General features: G+C 42.5%; 1 protein-coding gene across 1 annotated transcript in view; it reads right to left on the reverse strand.

The window, feature by feature from the left end:
• CBLB (Cbl proto-oncogene B) overlaps window positions 1-13647 on the reverse strand; it is a 242320-nt gene that overhangs the window by 24750 nt on the left and 203923 nt on the right. Inside the window, exon 14 of the mRNA XM_069757756.1 lies at window positions 225-307. Within this exon, the coding sequence (XP_069613857.1) occupies window positions 225-307 (83 nt within the window). The remainder of the gene's footprint in view (window positions 1-224; window positions 308-13647) is intronic.

Genomic DNA, 13647 nt, shown 5'->3' on the forward strand with positions numbered 1-13647 from the left:
TTCCTTGTAGATATAGAATTCTTGTAGTTGTTCCCAAAGCTTATCCGTAGGTTTCACAGCAAGGATCATCCTTCAGGAAGGAACACTACAGAGCAAACATAGAAGATCTGGAATGGAGCTTTGATGAACTCATTTATTTTTTTAGCAGGAGTAATATAAAAAACAAATATACACAGATGCAGTGGGATCATTTGCATTGCTATTCAGAGTTACGTTGTACTTACCAAGATCTGGAGTCTTCAGTTTTTTCAGCTCAGAGGTGTCATTGTGCGTGCCGTTTGTCAAATACTGGCCATTCTCACAGAGCCTAAGATGAAGAAGCCAAATAAGGCTTATTATCATGGAATATAAAAGATGAAGGTAACCAGTCATTAGGCATAATCAATAGTGATGAGCGTGTGTACTCGTTGCTCGGGTTTTCTCGAGCACGCTCGGGTGATCGAGTATTTGTAACTGCTCGGACATTTAGTTTTTGTTGACGCAGCTGCATGATTTACAGCTGCTAGCCAGCCTGAGTACATGTGGGGGTTGCTTAGTTGCTAGAGAATCCCCACACATATTCAAGCTGTCTATCAGCTGTAAATCATGCAGCTGAGGAAACGAAAACTTAATCTCCGAGCACATCCAAATACTTGGAGACCACCTGAGCGTGCTCGGGAAAACCCGAGCAACGAGTATACTTGCTCATCACGAATAATCAATTGGACTATTTAGCATGAAAAATCGATTCAGGATCTTAAATTAGGGCATTTACAATATACACTATTGAGGCTGCCTGTGAGACAGTTCCTCAATGACCCAATACAGGGGTATTAGTAGAGCAGAGATTTGGCTACATAGATTGGTTTCTTTTACATCTTATGGTGTAGCCTATATAGTGTCTTAAACAAAAAGTTAGTAGAGGAGGATGATATCATGTTGATTGAACAGGCCTTTTGTGATCTGAAATGTTTCTTTATTGTCCTTACATGTTTCGGCGCTCATGAGAAAGGCACCGAAACGCTTGGGCCAATTAACCATTTTGGAACACAAAAGGCTTCTCCTTTACTGCAGTGCAGCCCATTCCATGTGACATCCTACTCCTCTACTATTATTCATCTGCAGGAAGTTTTTCTCCTTCAGCCACGGGGTTGCAGCAGCAGCAGTCACATGCATCTATAGGTGCCTTCACACAACACTGCCAGGTGAGCACATACGTCTGCCCTTCACTATTTACCAAGCGATACTGCTCTATGTGTGTGCACCTCTATCCCAAAAACAGCTCTTTAATTAAAAAGTTATCACTCTAAGGCCGGCATCACACTAGCGAGTTTTACGGACGAATGAGAGGCGCAGAAAATATGCATTGCACACGGACCAATGATTCTCTATGCCCCAGCTCCTATCAGCCGTATCAGCTCCCTGACGAAGCCGACGCGAAACGTGCGTTGGGGCTGTACTGTGTGATCGCGTTATATCTGCCACATGGGTAAGGAGTCGTACCTAAGATTTAAGCTTATATTTAAGGTAACTGGGTTATGAGAGACTTGAGATGTATAGACAAAGGAGATGTTGTTTCTTTCCTGGGGGGACTCTGGATCCCATGATATTCATTACTATGCACTGAGCACGTTATTGTAGAGAGTGAGCAGGTGTTGGAGATCACACAGGTCTGGTACCAAATGTTCTTTTGCTGAGCATGTTCAATATTTGTGGTGACTTCATGTAAGAAACAAATATATGTATATTAAATAAAATTGATTTTTACCTTTATAAAATCTGGGACTAGAACTCCGTTTTTCTATGTAGTTGATATCGTGTTAGTGGAGTGTCCTATGTTGACATTGTGGTCCCTGTATATGGGGTTCCTCCACATGTAGATGAACTAATATAGGAGGACTAGTGTTGTTCATTATGGGATTGAATTAGCTAAAATAAATGTCTACACATAGTATAGGGGTATATATATATATATATATATAATATATAGATAGATATATATATTGTGAGATTGCACTCACTAACGGGTAGAGGATTACTCGCTTGGCACGGGATTAACACACAAGACCGTATTTTCTTCTAAAAGTTCAACTGGGTTTATTACCCCATAAACCCCAGTGGTAGAAAACACAAAACAACAATCTTCATATCACGGCAAAACAAAGTAACAATGTTCACAGCGTGACTCTGTTCCATCAGGACTGTGACCATACACTCTTGGTCGTGTCCAATGTTCAGGCTCTCTCTGGAGCCAAACACACAGTCTGGTATTACCTGCTCGCCAGTGCTGCAGGTTTTCCACTGGCAGTACCACACGGGACCTGTCTCTGGCTCTGCAGATCCCTGTCCTCACCTCGTACTGTTCAGGGATCCGGTCCTCCTCCCAGGACCTCCCAACACCCAGGTAACTCGGGATCACACAGATGGCCTGTCCGGGTACAATCCAGGATGTCCATCCCAAGCTGGGTCCGTCCAATACCCACGTCACCAGAAGCAAAGTCCCACCACGTGCTGTTCAGGGCTTAGCACACCCAACACTGAGGTATCTGCCAGGACCTTGCACATAGACCATGCAGGTCCCCTCACTCAGACAGCATACAGGACCCCTCTGTAGTGTCCAGCCAGGACACATGGAAGTCTGTCCAGACTTGCAGACTCCCAAACACTCACCACCATGTGCTAACACACCTCCTTTAGGTAGCCTCTAACCACACCCACAGGTGAGGTAACATCACATGCACTGGTCACATGATCATGACATCACTGCAGGTCCTCAAACTCCTGCAGGGAAAAAGATAAAGTGAGCACCCCCACTCAGAGTGAGGTATGTGGGTAGCCAGACCCTCCCATCTCTCATAGCTACCCGCAACCCGGACCCAGGTGCACTAAATGACATCTTCAGTGTTCACACGCTCTAAAGACAAGATACTCCGGGTTGCATCGCAGGGAGCATCCATCCCTGTGACACATACCTCCCATTAACCACAATGCCAGACACTGTCTCACTATCACATCCATGCACACAATTGCCACGCACTCTCACGGCCTCAATACGCCTTCCTGCGTATACTGGGGAGACAATGCAGTGCCCCCTACCTGTTACAGGGGTCACTGCATCACTATATATATATATATATATATATATATATATATATCTAATATATAAAGCTGAATGTGTGTGTGTGTGTGTATGTCCGGGATTGGCATCTGCACCGTCGCAGCTACAGCCACAAAATTTTGCACAGTCACACGTCTGGACCCCGAGAGCGTCATAGGCTATGTTGTGAGGTGAAATTTTAACCCCGGGCTTTCCAATTCACCAAACAATTTTGTCCCTATCTACATAATGGGGAAAAAGGAAAAGGAAAAGTGTTGGAGGCGTCGCAGCTACAGCCACAAAATTTTGCACAGTCACATGTCTGGACCCCGAGAGCGTCATAGGCTATGTTGTGAGGTGAAATTTTAACCCCTCGCTTTCCAATTCACCAAACAATTTTGCCCCTATCTACATAATGGGGAAAAAGTGAAAGGAAAAGTGTTGGAGGCAAATTCACAGCTGCCAGATGTGAACAAGGGGGACTTAAAGAATGAGAGCGATGGCGCCAAAGAGTATATACCATACAGTTGCTAAGGTGGGGCCCCGACATGGGATACTCACCACACACGGGGATAAGAACATGCACACAAAATGCGCCACACACTACCACATGCTTGAACACATATACCACCCTCAGCACACATTTCACCACACATACACCAACCTCGCCACATAAAAGTCGAAACACAAAAGTCGCCGCTCAAAACTCGCCACGCGCAAAACTCGCCACATGCAAAACTAGGCTCACGCAAAACTCGCCACACGTGCAAAACTCACCTCATGGGAAAACTCGCCACACGCAAAACTTGCACCCGCGGAAAAATTGCCACATTCACAAAAGTTGCAACACATGCAAAAGTTGCCTCACACAAAACTTGCACATACTCAAAAGGCACCACACATAAAACTCGCCACGTGCAAAACTCGCCATGCGCAAAACTTGCTGCACACAACTTGCTACACTAACCTGTCACATGCAACTCGACACACAAAAAGTTGCTACACGCATGTCGCCACACAAAACTCATCTCACAAAAGTCGCTACATGCATGTCGCCACACGCAACTCAACACACCCAACTTGACACACGAAACTCGCCCTAAAACACACACAAGTCTGGTATTATCCTTCAAAAATAAAAATCTGATTAATAAGCAGACAAACTACAAGAGCAACAAATGTACCATATAGGAAATAAGCCAGCTGTCAGTCACATGACCTGTCTATTATGTGTATGTGTGAGCTAATACATACTGCCAGGGGGAGGGCTTCCTGTTGGCTGGGGATTTATCAGGCTGCCAATTTAGCTTACAAATACTGAGGTAAAAATACTGATCAAATAACGTGTGAATGAGGTCTAATACAGGAGGAGATGACATACAGATATATAGTATGTACAGGGGAGATAACACACAGGTATATACTATATACATGAGAGATGACACACAGGTATATACTATATAGAGGAGGAGATGACACACAGGTATATACTATATACAGGAGCAGGTGACCTACAGGTATATACTATATACAGGAGGAGATGACATACAGGTGTATGCTATATATAGGAGGAGATGACATACAGGTATATACTATATACAGGAGGAGATGACACAGATCTATACTATATACAGGGGAGATGACACAGGTATATACTATATACAGGAGATGACATACAGGTATCTACTATATACAGGGGAGATGACACACAGCAGGTATATACTATATAAAGGGGAGATGACATACAGGTATATACTATATACAGGAGATGACATACAGGTGTATACTATATATAGGGAGATGACATACATGTATATACTGAGGTGAAAATGAGAGGTGTGAGGTGAAAATGAAAAGGTGTGAGTGCAAAATGAGAGGAGTGAGGGAAAGTAGTGGAGTGATCGGAAAATGACAGATGTGAGGTCGAAATGACAAGTGTTAGGGGGGAATGAGAGGAGTGAGGGGGAAAATTAGAGGTGTGAGGGAGAAAATGAGAGATGTGAGAGGGAAAATGAAAGATGAGATGGGGAAAATGAGAGGCGTGATGGGAAAATAAGAGAAGTCAGTTGCTATAACTAACCACAGATATTTACTATGCCCAGGCAACGCCGGGCTCTTCAGCTAGTGTATATATATATATATATATATATATATATATATATATATATATATATATATATATACAGTGGGGCAAAAAAGTATTTAGTCAGTCAGCAATAGTGCAAGTTCCACCACTTAAAAAGATGAGAGGCGTCTGTAATTTACATCATAGGTAGACCTCAACTATGGGAGACAAACTGAGAAAAAAAAATCCAGAAAATCACATTGTCTGTTTTTTTAACATTTTATTTGCATATTATGGTGGAAAATAAGTATTTGGTCAGAAACAAACAATCAAGATTTCTGGCTCTCACAGACCTGTAACTTCTTCTTTAAGAGTCTCCTCTTTCCTCCACTCATTACCTGTAGTAATGGCACCTGTTTAAACTTGTTATCACTATAAAAAGACACCTGTGCACACCCTCAAACAGTCTGACTCCAAACTCCACTATGGTGAAGACCAAAGAGCTGTCAAAGGACACCAGAAACAAAATTGTAGCCCTGTACCAGGCTGGGAAGACTGAATCTGCAATAGCCAACCAGCTTGGAGTGAAGAAATCAACAGTGGGAGCAATAATTAGAAAATGGAAGACATACAAGACCACTGATAATCTCACTCGATCTGGGGCTCCACGCAAAATCCCACCCCGTGGGGTCAGAATGATCACAAGAACGGTGAGCAAAAATCCCAGAACCACGCGGGGGGACCTAGTGAATGAACTGCAGAGAGCTGGGACCAATGTAACAAGGCCTACCATAAGTAACACACTACGCCACCATGGACTCAGATCCTGCAGTGCCAGACGTGTCCCACTGCTTAAGCCAGTACATGTCCGGGCCCGTCTGAAGTTTGCTAGAGAGCATTTGGATGATCCAGAGGAGTTTTGGGAGAATATCCTATGGTCTGATGAAACCAAACTGGAACTGTTTGGTAGAAACACAACTTATCGTGTTTGGAGGAAAAAGAATACTGAGTTGCATCCATCAAACACCATACCTACTGTAAAGCATGGTGGTGGAAACATCATGCTTTGGGGCTGTTTCTCTGCAAAGGGGCCAGGACGACTGATCCGGGTACATGAAAGAATGAATGGGGCCATGTATCGTGAGATTTTGAGTGCAAACCTCCTTCCATCAGCAAGGGCATTGAAGATGAAACGTGGCTGGGTCTTTCAACATGACAATGATCCAAAGCACACTGCCAGGGCAACGAAGGAGTGGCTTCGTAAGAAGCATTTCAAGGTCCTGGAGTGGCCTAGCCAGTCTCCAGATCTCAATCCTATAGAAAACCTTTGGAGGGAGTTGAAAGTCCGTGTTGCCAAGAGAAAAGCCAAAAACATCACTGTTCTAGAGGAGATCTGCATGGAGGAATGGGCCAACATACCAACAACAGTGTGTGGCAACCTTGTGAAGACTTACAGAAAACGTTTGACCTCTGTCATTGCCAACAAAGGATATATTACAAAGTATTGAGATGAAATTTTGTTTCTGACCAAATACTTATTTTCCACCATAATATGCAAATAAAATGTTAAAAAAAACAGACAATGTGATTTTCTGGATTTTTTTTTCTCAGTTTGTCTCCCATAGTTGAGGTCTACCTATGATGTAAATTACAGACGCCTGTCATCTTTTTAAGTGGTGGAACTTGCACTATTGCTGACTGACTAAATACTTTTTTGCCCCACTGTATATATATATATATATATATATATATATATATATATATATATATATATATATATATATATATATATATATATATATATTAGATTGTGGCCCGATTCTAACGCATCGGGTATTCTAGAATATGCATGTCCCCGTAGTATATGGACAATGATGATTCCAGAATTCGCGGCGGACTTCCCGTCGCTGATTGGTCGAGGCAGCCTTTATGACATCATCGTCGCCATGGCAACCATTATGACATCGTCGCTGTGCCCGTTGCTGATTGGTCGAGGCCTGGCGGCCTCGACCAATCAGAGTCGCGGGATGTCTACGTCCTTTATGACATCATCGTCGCTGTGCCCGTTGCTGATTGGTCGAGGCCTGGCGGCCTCGACCAATCAGAAACGCGGGATTTCTACGTCGATGCTGTGCCGGTCACTGATTGGTCGAGGCCTGGCGGCCTCGACCAATCAGAGAGCCAGGATTTCCAGGACAGACAGACAGACAGACGGGAAAACCCTTAGGCAATTATATATATAGATAGATATATATACATACATACATACATATACATACACACACACATATATATATATATATCAGTGAGACACACACACACACACACATATATATATATTTATTTATTTAAATTTAATACAGCGCTAGATAGCTTCAAAGCCTGTAATTCAATTGCTGGCTTTTGCTATCTCCTTCACAAACCCGACAGGATATGAGACATGGTTTACATACAGTAAACCATTTCATACAAGTGTATGTGTGTAAAATTTTGGGGATCTAGCTGTTAAAGTAAAGGGTTAAATCGCGGAAAAAACTGGCGTGGGCTCCCGAGCAATTTTCTCCGCCAGAGTGGTAAAGCCAGTGACTGAGGGCAGATATTAATAGCCTGTAGAGGGACCATGGTTATTGCCCCCCCCCTGGCTAAAACATCTGCCCCCAGCCACCCCAGAAGAGGCACATCTGTAAGATGCGCCTATTCTGGCATTTGGCCACTCTCTTCCCACTCCCGTGTAGCGGTGGGATATGGAGTAATAAAGGGTTAATGTCACCTTGCTATTGTAAGGTGACATTAAGCCAGATTATTAATGGAGAGGTGTCAATAAGACACCTATCCATTATTAATCCAATAGTAGTAAATGGTTAATAAAACACACACATTATGGAAAAAGTATTTTAATATGAAATAAAGACACAGGGTGTTGTAACAGTTTATTATACTCTCAATCCAACTGAAGACCCTTGTCACCTGCATTATTAATCCAATAGTAGTAAATGGTTAATAAAACACACACACATTATGGAAAAAGTATTTTAATGAAATAAAGACACAGGGTGTTGTAATAGTTTATTATACTCTCAATCCAATTGAAGACCCTTGTCACCTGCAAGAAAGTTAAAATAAAAAAAACAACAATATCCCATACCTTCCGTCGTTCAGTCTTGTCCCACGCTGTAAATCCATCTGAAGGGGTTAAATAATTTTACAAGCAGAAGCCTGCTAATGCAGCCGCCAGTGCCAGTAAAAACCCGGGGAATGAATGGAAAGCAGGGGAACGTAGCTACCTAGACTTGCGGTGCTGCGCCCCATGCTGGCATAACCTCAGATGAACTCGAGCGTGGGAATTTTTCTGAATATTTTCTCACACCCGTGTTCATCTGAGGTTATGAAAGCAGGGGGCGCAGCAACGCAAATCTAGGTAGCTACGTTCCCCTGCTTTCCATTCATTCTCGGGTTTTTACAGGCAGGGGCGGCTGCATTAGCATGCTTCTGCTTGTAAAATTATTTAACCGCTGCAGATGGATTTATAGCGTGGGACAAGACTGAACGACGGAAGGTATGGGATATTGTTGTTTTTTTTATTTTAACTTTCTTGCAGGTGACAAGGGTCTTCAATTGGATTGAGAGTATAATAAACTATTACAACACCCTGTGTCTTTATTTCATTAAAATACTTTTTCCATAATGTGTGTGTGTTTTATTAACCATTTACAACTATTGGATTAATAAAGGATAGGTGTCTTATTGACGTCTCTCCTTTATTAACCTGGCTTAATGTCACCTTACAATAGCAAGCTGACATTAACCCTTTATTACCCGATATCCCACCGCTACACGGGAGTGGGAAGAGAGTGGCCAAGTGCCAGAATAGGCGCATCTTACAGATGTGCCTTTTCTGGGGTGGCTGGGGGCAGATGTTTTTAGCCAAGGGGTGGGGCCCAATAACCATGGTCTCTCTCTAGGCTATTAATATCTGCCCTCAGTCACTGGCTTTACCACTCTGGTGGAGAAAATTGCGCGGGAGCCCATGACAGTTTTTTCCGCGATTTAACCCTTTATTTTAACAGCTAGAGTGCCCAAATTTTGCACACATACACTTCTAACATTAGTAGTGAGGAATATGTAAAAAATAAGGGTTATGAAAAGTTTTACTGCATGTAAACCATGTCTCATATCCTGTCGGGTTTGGGAAGGAGATAGCAAAAGCCGGCAATTGCTATCTAGCGCTGTATGAAATATACACATTATATATATATATATATATATATATATATATATATATATATATATGCGTCTCACTGACAAATATACACACATATATATATATATATATATATATATATATATATAGACTGTATATATGTTTTTACGAATATGTGAGCCCATGGATCCATTGTATGTCCGTTTTGCAAGCCAGCGAGAAAATCTCGCTGTACGGATGCCATACGGATTACATACGGAGGATGACATGCGCAAAATACGCTGCCACACCCTGGCTACGGATGACATACGGATCACTATTTTGGGAACACTTCTGCGTATTACGGCCGTAAAAAACGCACCGTATTTTCATACGCTGAGTGTGACGCCGGCCTAATTGTCAAGTCAAAAACTTTGGGGAAAAAATCCAGAAATGTTTAATCAACATTTGAGTACATAAAATATTTAAGGATGAATAGTTTATTACCTATTATTTCTATAGAATAAGTTTAAATTGAAAAATCTCAACAGATCAAAAAGTATAACTAAATCATCCTGTACAAAAAAAAACATTGTTATAGTCAATAATTGAATATAATTGAATTTATTATTTTTTGTAATATTGGTGTTTTCATTTCTGTGTCCCTATCTACACCGATCAACCATACCTTTAAACTCTTAATGACTGTCGATATGCCTTTTTTATGGCTCAAAGAGATAAGGGACTAGTGCTACCTGACATTTAGTAATGCAGTGGGTGTCAGCCATAGGCCACGTTCACATGTTCAGTATTTGGTCAGTTTTTCCCATCAGTATTTTTAAGCCAAAAGTTAGCCAAAAGTTTAACAGCCAGAGGAAAAGTATAACAGAAACACATCACCCACCCCTGGTTTTGGCTTACAAATACTGATGTGAAACACTGACCAAATACTGATAGTGTAAACGTGGTCTAAAGGTACCTTCACACTGAACAACTTAACAACGATATCGCTAGCGATCCGTGACGTTGCAGCGTCCTGGATAGCGATATCGTTGTGTTTGACACGCAGCAGCGATCTGGATCCTGCTGTGACATCGTAGGTCGGAGCAGAAAGTCCAGAACTTTATTTCGTCGCTGGATCTCCTGCAGACATCGCTGAATCGGCGTGTGTGACGCCAATTCAGCGATGTCTTCACTGGTAACCAGGGTAAACATCGGGTTACTAAGCACAGGGCCGCCCACCCTAAACGCCCCCTTCCCGGCTCGCTCCCTCGCCGGTTCTGAAAATACTCACCCGGCTCGCTCCCTCGCCGGTGCTGCTTACAGTTCTGGCCGCATCTTCTCCTGTATGCGGTCACGTGGGGCCGCTCATTTACAGTAATGAATATGCGGCTCCACCCCTATGGGAGGTGGAGCCGCATATTCATGACTGCAATCAGCGGCACCACGTGACCGCTGATACAGTAGAAGGTGCGGCCAGGACAGGAAGCAGCGCCAGCCAGCGAGGGAGCCGGGTGAGTATTTTCAGAACAGCGGGGGGGGCGCACAGGGGGTGGGAGGGCGGGGGGCACATAGATCTTTATTTTAAACACAATTATTCATATCTTCTCTACAGCAAACGCTGCTGCAGGGAAGATATGAATTGCGGCTTCAGCACCAGTGGGGGGGACAGCGCTTAATGTAGCGCTGTCTCCTGCACAGCACACGGACTGCACACGGACAATGTCCGTGTGCGGTACGTGTTTTACACGGACCCATTGACTTTAATGGGTCCGTGTAATACGTGTGCTCCCACGAACACTGACATGTCTCCGTGTTTGGCACACGGAGACACGGTCTGCAAAAAATCAATGACATCTGAACAGATGCATTGATTTTAATGTGTCTACGTGTGTCAGTGGCTCCGGTACGTGAGGAAACTCGTACGTACCGGAGCCACTGACGTGTGAAACCGGCCTTACACAGTGCAGGGAAGCAGAACGCCGGGGGACGCGACAGACACCGGAATGTAAGTATGTAGTGTTTGTTTTTTTTTTTACATTTACACTGGTAACCAGGGTAGACATCGGGTTACTAAGCACGGCCCTGCGCTTAGTAACCCGATGTTTACCATGGTTACCCGGGGACCTCGGCATCGTTGGTCGCTGGAGAGCTGTCTGTGTGAAAGCTCTCCAGCGACCACACAGCGACGCTGCAGCGATCGGCATCGTTGTCTAGATCGCTGCAGCGTCGCTAAATGTGACGGTAACTTTAATCTAATGATAATACCCATGAAAGGTGTTGGCACCAATTGTGCCTGTGTCTCTAGCTACAGCAGCATCTAGATGGTTAATAGGGGAGGGGGCTCGATCTTTCCCCTCAATGACACCCACGCAATGCGATTGCTGGGTGCCGATGCTTACAGTGGCAACCTGAAGACAAGTAAAGGCCTTGAAGTCTACCAGATATACTCTGCTTATGACAGGCCACCATAACAGCTCCTTTGTCAGTGTAAAACAGACAGGTTTGATACCTTTATTAGATCAGCAATATAGGTGTGTAAAATATTTGAGTCACAAAGTGGGATAAACTAAAAAGTTCATCAAAATATGTAAAAAAAATAAAATAAGCATCATGTCAATATTTTGAATTACTATGATCTCATATTTTTGCCTTTCCAAAAATTTGCAAGAAAGAAATATTATGAATCCCAAATTGGTTCCAATAAAAAGTTCAATTCATCCAGGAAAAACAAGCCCTGATGCAGCTTTGTCGGCAAAAAAAAATATAAAAATAAATTACAGTTTTCAAAATATGGCAATGTAAAAAAAAATTTCTTCTTTTCAAAAAAGAATTTTTAGCAAGCAAAAGTAACAAAACATAAAATATATTAACATTGTACCACTGTAATCACACTAACTTGGAGAATAAAGTTTTCTGATTATTTATATCACATGGTAAATTGCATAATTTAACTCCTTAACCCCCAAGGGTGGTTTGCACGTTAATGACCGGGCCAATTTTTACAATTCTGACCACTGTCCCTTTATGTGGTTATAACTCTGGAACGCTTCAACGGATATTGGTGACTCTGACATCGTTTTCTCGTGACATATTGTACTTCATGATAGTGGTAACATTTCTTTGATATGACTTGCATTTATTTGTGAAAAATACCCTGAAATTTGGCAAAAATTTTAAAAAATGTGCAATTTTCAACTTTAATTTTCATGCCCTTAAACCACAGAGACATGTCACACAAAATACTTAAGTAACATTTCCCACATGTCTACTTTACATCAGCACAATTGTGGAACCAAATTTTTTTTGTTAGCGAGTTAGAAGGGTTAAAAGTTGACCAGTGCTTTCTCATTTTTACAACACCATTTTTTTTAGGGACCACATCACATTTGAAGTCACTTTGAGGGGTCTATATGATAAAAAATAGCAAAAAGTGACACCATTCTAAAAACTGCACCCCTCAAGGTGCTCAAACCCATATTCAAGAAGTGTATTAACCCTTCAGGTGCTTCACAGGAATTTTTGGAATATTTAAAAAAAAACGAACATTTAACTTTTTTTCACAAAAAATGTACTTCACTTCAGATTAAATTTTTTAAATTGTACCAAGGGTAATAGGAGAAATTGGACCCCAAAAGTTGTTGTACAATTTGTCCTGAGTACGCCGTTACCCTGTGTTTGGAGAGCCCCTGATGTGCCTAACCAGTGGGAATCCCCCACAAGTGACACCATTTTGGAAACTAGACTCCCCAAGGAACTTATCTAGATGTGTGGTGAGCACTTTGAACCCCCAAGTGCTTCACAGAAGTTTATAACAGAGCCGTAAAAAAAAAAAAAAAAAAAATCACACTTGTTTCGCAAAAATGATATTTTTACAACCAATTTTCTATTTTCACAAGGATAAAGGGAGAAATTGAACCCCAAAAGTTGTTGTCCAATTTGTCCCGTGTACACTGATACCCCATATGTGGGAGTAAATCACTGTTTGGGTGCACGGGAGAGCTCGGAAGGGAAGGAGACTTTTTCAACGCAGAATTGGCTGGAATTGAGATCAGATACCATGTCGCGTTTGGAGAGCCCCTGATGTGCTTATACAGTGGAAATTCCCCAATTCTAACTCCAACCCTAACCCCAACACACCCCTAACCCTAATCCCAGCCCTAACCATAACTAACCACAAACCTAACTCTATCACACCCCTAACCCTAATCCCAACTCTAACCCTAACTCCAAACCTAATCCCAACCCTAACTTTAGCCACAATTCTAACCCTAACTTTAGCCCCAACCCTAACATTAGCCCCAACCCTAACATTAGCCCCAACCC

The sequence above is a fragment of the Ranitomeya imitator genome, chromosome 3, assembly GCF_032444005.1.
Source record: "Ranitomeya imitator isolate aRanImi1 chromosome 3, aRanImi1.pri, whole genome shotgun sequence".
In the NCBI taxonomy this organism is placed as follows: Eukaryota; Metazoa; Chordata; class Amphibia; order Anura; family Dendrobatidae; genus Ranitomeya; species Ranitomeya imitator.